The sequence below is a fragment of the Apostichopus japonicus genome, chromosome 22 (assembly GCF_037975245.1).
Source record: "Apostichopus japonicus isolate 1M-3 chromosome 22, ASM3797524v1, whole genome shotgun sequence".
NCBI classification, from domain to species: domain Eukaryota; kingdom Metazoa; phylum Echinodermata; class Holothuroidea; order Aspidochirotida; family Stichopodidae; genus Apostichopus; species Apostichopus japonicus.
This window is the reverse complement of record NC_092582.1, coordinates 10039810-10046277: the sequence shown is the minus strand read 5'-3', so window position 1 is coordinate 10046277 and position 6468 is coordinate 10039810. Positions and strand designations below refer to the sequence as shown.

General features: G+C 35.8%; 1 protein-coding gene across 1 annotated transcript; it reads right to left on the bottom strand.

Moving 5' to 3' along the window:
- Positions 1–1532: 1532 nt before the first annotated feature.
- On the bottom strand, positions 1533–5314 carry LOC139964019 (uncharacterized). The gene has a single exon (XM_071965317.1). It carries the CDS (start codon positions 4303–4305, stop codon positions 2881–2883), a length of 1425 nt encoding a protein of 474 aa, XP_071821418.1. The 5' UTR covers positions 4306–5314; the 3' UTR covers positions 1533–2880.
- Between the last annotated feature and the right edge of the window lie 1154 nt (positions 5315–6468).

The window sequence follows — 6468 nt, the reverse complement described above, 5'->3', positions numbered from 1 at the left end:
TCAAATCGAAACCAACCGAAGACGAATAATTTATAGAAGAAATTGTTCCATTTTTCATCATTGTACTACGCTGCATATCAGTGTTCTCTGTTGACATGACAACGTCATTTCCCGAGACACCAAGAGATTTTACGTTCTCCTTATTGTTAGTCACGTCATCTTTTTTGTCATGATGTTTCTGTTCGGTTATCCCATCTAAACTTTGTCTCAGTGTTTCACTGATGGAAACAGTTTCATTGTCGACCAGCTGTGCCACGGTAGTGCTTTGATCACAACCTAACTTATTAGTCCTCATATTAATATTGTTATGGTTTCGTAAAGACGTATCATGGTCGTATTGTGTCATTTCTAGTAACTCCCGAATTCTTCTCACAAACTGCCAAACGAAAGCGACGTTAACCATAAGCAACGTAATAGTCATGACACTAGTACCCAACGCAGAATAGATCAAAAACACAAGACCTAGAGGGTTGACACCTGTATAGCAACGAAATTCCTGTGTTTCGAATCTGTAGACCGTTTCCGACGATATAAAGTGTGAATCACTCATATAAATAATAGACTCAAACGCTAGAGATACAAATGTGGCTGTTAGGATGAGCTTGTGAGTATTACCTGTAGTCTTCAAATAGTATTTAAGCGGATTCTGTACTAACATATAACGGTCGTAGCTTAGCAGGATTATGATTAAGCCAGACGTAGATACCGAAAAGAGTCTTGTCAGTGACCATAGGTCACAGACTACTTTTGGCAATTTTGGAGAGTTCAGAACTCTCCAAACAAATGTCATTAGAAAAAATGAAACTCCTACCGAGATATCTGCGATTGCAAGATAGAAAGTATATATATTCACATGTACTTTTCGGACGAAACGTCGCTTTAGAAATATAGCGATGACGACGGCATTCGCCGAAAATGTGAGAACACCTAGCACAGCAGTGACGAAAAGACTGACGGTTGAGACTGGAGGTGAGTTATCGGGGGATGAAGTTGACTCAGCGGTAGAAATGTTGTAATATGTGATCACTTCCATCGCTATCGTCTTCTAAACAGTGTAAATAGTTAATTTTAATGTATCATTATTTACTTTAGAAGCGAGACAGTGTCAAAATTGCCTCCATTATGTTTTTGCTCGCGAAATATAAATGCAATATATGAAAACGTAGAAAGTAGAAATTCAGGCCGTTTATAGTACTTGCTTCTTTCGTGTCAAGTCAGCGGAATGAAAATGCTATATTTGTCCAGTCTCATCATTCTAAGGATTAAAATCAAATATCACATTGGCGGAAGTTTTAACGTCGTGTTTGGCAAAACAAAGATAAGAAAAAGAGAAACCACTTAACGATGCGAGAATTTTGTTATTTACACGAATGCTTTTAATGCAAATCCATCAAACGATTTTCATTCAATTGAATGTAAAAAAAACCTTGGTATATTTTTTTCTATCAAGCCCATTGATTGCAGAATTGGGTCATTTAACTTATGTCAAACTTACTGTAGCTTATGTCATAGGATGATTTGCTTCGCTTTCTTTTCCCAGTTTTTTCTTCTCAATTTGGAATTCATTTAAGATAGTTATGTGAATACGTATGAGTGATTTGAATTGGGTACTTTTGTTAATATATGTTGCAATGTTTGTCCTTATACATGTCAATGATGGATTGAAATGAAGAGAATTTGTGTAAATACGTGGAACCTGTTCTGCAGACAGACTCTTCTTTTAATTCCATAATATGTATTTATTTGCACAATAACAACATCAATCAAACAAACGATGAAATCATTTCACTCGTAAAATTGAGGAAGTGAAACCCATTTCTGCGTCCGGTTTTTCACGCATTGTAAGAGCCCGAGTACCGTAGTAGACTCGAGTATACTCTTAATATTATTCTTTGTGAACAGTTTCATCACCAAGCGACGAGTATAACATGAAACTAAACACAACTTAAGTTACAAAAATGGTCAATTGTATTTAATTCTTATTACTTAAGGCATATTGTTATATTTAAAAATTAAAAACATTCGCATTTACTTTTACTCTTCATTAGTGTCGACAAAAATATTGATCAACACTGGATTATTATTTAAAATATGGCTTGGTTTGTACTTTTGTAATGCGAAAGTGATTTCATGCTGGGGATATAGTAATATTGGTGCAAATATGTACTATAGGCCTGTAACCACGCCCGATACTGTGTTTGTCTACAATCTTACAAAAACAAGTATTCGGTGGTCGTATATGTAGCTGATAACTTAGAGCTGATGAGAAATAGTAACTCTCGCTACAGAAATTTATGAACAAAATTTCTACCCACCTAACAAGCGTTAACATACAACGAATGGAGTCACATCGTTCCATTGTGCTCTTTTGATCATTTTCTTGGTAGTAGACTTTGAGTTTTCTGTGATACTTAATCTATATATTTAATGTGTTGTATATAAATACACCACGGTAACCATTCTCACTTTGTATAAGGTGTGAAATAAACCGCCAACTTTAATATTACAATTAATTGTACCTGATATCGTGATTTGTTTGTGAGAACATCGAGGTTACAAACTTCTTATCCCATTCTTTGTCTGTCCTAATCAAATTAACAATCAACAATATATAATCAACAATGAATAAATCAAAAATGAAATCGACCAATCAACAATACATAAGACTATTCTACAGTTCTCTTGTTTCATTTACAAGTTGTGAAATGATCATAAAGCAGCTTGGTAACCTTGTATATATTTATTCAGGCACTCATTAAAAATGGCGTCGTTTTCATTGCGGGTTTGATAACTCCATTAAATTACTCTTGCAAGTACCTAGCTCCTCCAAGGCAAGGTGGTACAACTTATCAGAAAAGCTTCATTAAACATTCGATGTATTCAATGAGTACATGCACGAAAACATGAATTAATATCACAGAATCTCGCAAATACTCCATAGAGGAGTGGGTTAATAACAGAGTTAAGTAGCAACATATATGACGTTATGTTCAAAATTGCCTTAGGTACTTCAATACCAAACACAAGTAGGGATGATGCAATTTCAAATGGCAAAGAACAGATTAGGAAAACACCTACGTAGCTAGCTAGCTTATGCGCAATTCGGCGAAGTTTCATATTTTCCTTTCGTCTAGCCTCTTCGATTACACCAATCTGTATATGTTCAGTGTTTTGATCCTTTTGTCGATAATCCTTAACGTTGTGAGTATTCATTTCATTTTGACTATCGTAAACGAAATCCTCTACTCTGACAACATGGCCGCTGCCCGCAGACACGTCTTTAGATGGCGGCTCTAAGATAGCTAAATTTGCTTCCTTTTCATATCGCACCACCACCTCATTTGCGAAATGAGCAACTCCGGCAAAATGTTCTGTTTCCTGTGTTGTAACGTCAATAGCCTTCCGGGATGTAGCCGTTTGCTTAGTTTGTTTTGACTTACTTTGTACATGTAGGGTATCTACTTCTGGGGGTGTTTTGTGAGACACTTCAAGGAGCTGTTTCTTATTAGTAGGGTCGTTTGCACTGTCGCCATACTCATCGCCTTTCGATTTGTTTTGTCTACGAGATGGTCGTCTTTCTTTGAGTTGTATATTTGACATATGGTGCATTTTGGCAACTAGTTTCCAGTAAAATGCGACGTTAATCACAACTAAAACGACGAAAGGTATAACGAAATCGATAGTGTGTAGGATGACGGTATAAATACTATTGGTAATGACCACGGAGATGCAGAGTTGTAACAGGACGCCGTCATTGCCATCCACGGGACCGAAGAAGCAAAATGAAATGATGTAAATGGCAGTACAATAAATCAAGCAAAGCATACCAGTTACAAGGACTAAACGGTGAATACGACTGCTCGTTTGTTTACTGTGGTATTTCAATGGGCTGGTGACAAGTTGAAATCTATCATAACTTAGTAAAATGATGATTAACGCAGAATACAAAATAGAGAATTGTTTGACTATGGACCAAATATGACACACGATGGGGGGCAACTCCGGAAAGGCCAGAATTCCCCACAAGGAAGAAAAGAATAGTACAAATATTCCAACAAATAAATCTGCAATTGCCAGATAAAATGCATAGGCATTTACTCTATGTTTGCGTATTTTCTTCCTACCAATGTAAGTGGCTGTAACAGAGATATTCATAATGATTACGACTACACCAAGAATACCGTAGAGAACTAGAGTAACTGTGTCCGTTTCCAACTTGAACACAGGATCAACGAAAGCAATATTCAAATTCGCTTCGGTTAAGTTCCTTTTCTGATGTAATTGGGATAAATCAGCAGCAGCCATGACTGATATTTCTTTCCGTGCAACGATGAATCACATTTAACCCAAAAGTTACAAAGAAGGCTTTAAATTTCGAACCTAAAAACCGTCCTATAGGGATAAAGTAAAAAGATAAGTCTTGTTCTATTCTCTGTTACATTTCCGTTTCATCGAGAAACGTTTCAACATAAGATACTCCGTTCTTGCCCGCGTGTAATTGTAAACCCCTGCTAAATTTATGTAGATTATCGGTGCTTCTGGACCGTTAAAGATGATGATAAAAAAAAATTAATTATTAAGGCAGCTTTCCAAGGTCACGATCCTCGTTAGTCCAGATATATGCATTCTATATCAACTGGCAGGCTAACAATAGTTATTTTTCCAATAGAAAATGTAACACACACTGAAATATATTTACTAACAACTACACAATCCTGCGTGAATAACAGTCGGCATACTTCATTGAATCTTAGTCAGATTTATTCGCCAAAGAAAATCAATAATTAAAGAACAGTTTCAAAATATCGTCGATTGATCGCGTCTTTTAACACATGCAGACTCAGTTTGCGTTGTCTGAAGACCATATGTTTACATGGTCAGTAGGTAAGTATAGTTATGTGCGGAGTGAGGGTAGTTCCATTAAAACAGTCGTTATGGTTGTTAGGCGGCGTCTGTTAGTATCTTATACTCACGATTCTCAGTAGAAGCGTGATATCAAATTGATGACATGTTAACTATGAGCTGTAAAATCAATCTGACTAAAAACCTACTCAGAGTTCATCATTTCTCTCGTAGTATATCCTCGACAAAGATAAACAACATATTTACGATCCAACTGATACGCTACCGCTCAAAGTGATAAAAAATTGTTATCCAGAGGAATCTGGTGATTAACGACCAGACCAGAATTAAAAAGGTTTCTTTTGAGAATATATTGGATTGCCTTGGTTGAAAGTAATAAAGAATACGACATATGCAGTATAGTTGGCTTCAAGTGGTTAGTCTTTATTAGTCGCGGGTGAACTTCGTTAGCGCAAGCAACAGGTAGGTGATCTGAATACAAAATGTCGCATGTGTAGACATTGCCTCTTGAAAAAAAAACAGCAGTTTCCTGACTCAAAGTTCATTAGAAATACATTCATTAATAATATCAGCGCAAAAGTGGAAACCTAATACTAGACAAACAGTTAGTTAAAAAATTAGTTAAGTATTCGCTATCGATTGAAGTCGTTTATTATTCAAACATAATTTGTATAGTCAACCATACACGTAGACCAGTCACTGATCTCCGAGAGCTTCGATCATTAATTTTCTTTGCAAATTTCCAGTTAGTTGACATTGGTATTATTTAGATGATAATTGATTTACACAATTTTAAAACAAAGTAATCGCTGAAATTCCTAAGGATAGATGTAACGGTTTGAATGAAATACTATAGACACACAAATGGCGATGAAACACTTGTATACATGTTAATTTACGTTTACACTTTTAGTTTAATTTCCTGTTTCGAACCACCAGACAGGCTTCAGGGTCTGAAATACGTCAAGAATAGTTTTGACATTATCCTGCGTCAAGTGCACAATTATACATATGCTTCGTATTCTAAGAATAGACTATTTCGTAACTGATGTCTGAAAGTTCGCTAAAATCCATTTCACTGATTAATAGTATTTGCCCATTTGCAGTCTACATCATCCGATGATTGAACGGAACGGAAATTAATACTCAACGGACGGTTCATGTAGAATTTTAGAAGGTCGCCTTTGAAGTAAGGTAAATTATTCGATAACGTATTTGTATTACCATGATCATTGACGAACAGGTTTGATAAGGTAAATGAAATCTAAGACTCAACAAAATTAACGAAATTAACGACTCCACTTACCTCTTCAATTTTCTAACTATTCATTGCTTTGGAAAAAGCAATTAAATATTTCATGATTGATATGAACTCCGGAATGGAAACCGCCCGGGATTGCCTGCCTGGGAATATTCTCCGTTCACTCCTAAAACTCCTGATAGCGAAGCTTTAGAAATATGTTTATATCTTTTTTAAGCTTTCGGGTTTTTCCGGTTCAGTATTTTCACACTTAATATATTTTTATATCGGTACACGTATCACATTTGAGACTTTTACATAAAATACGATATATTTTCAAAGATTTCACATTTAAAATATGCAGT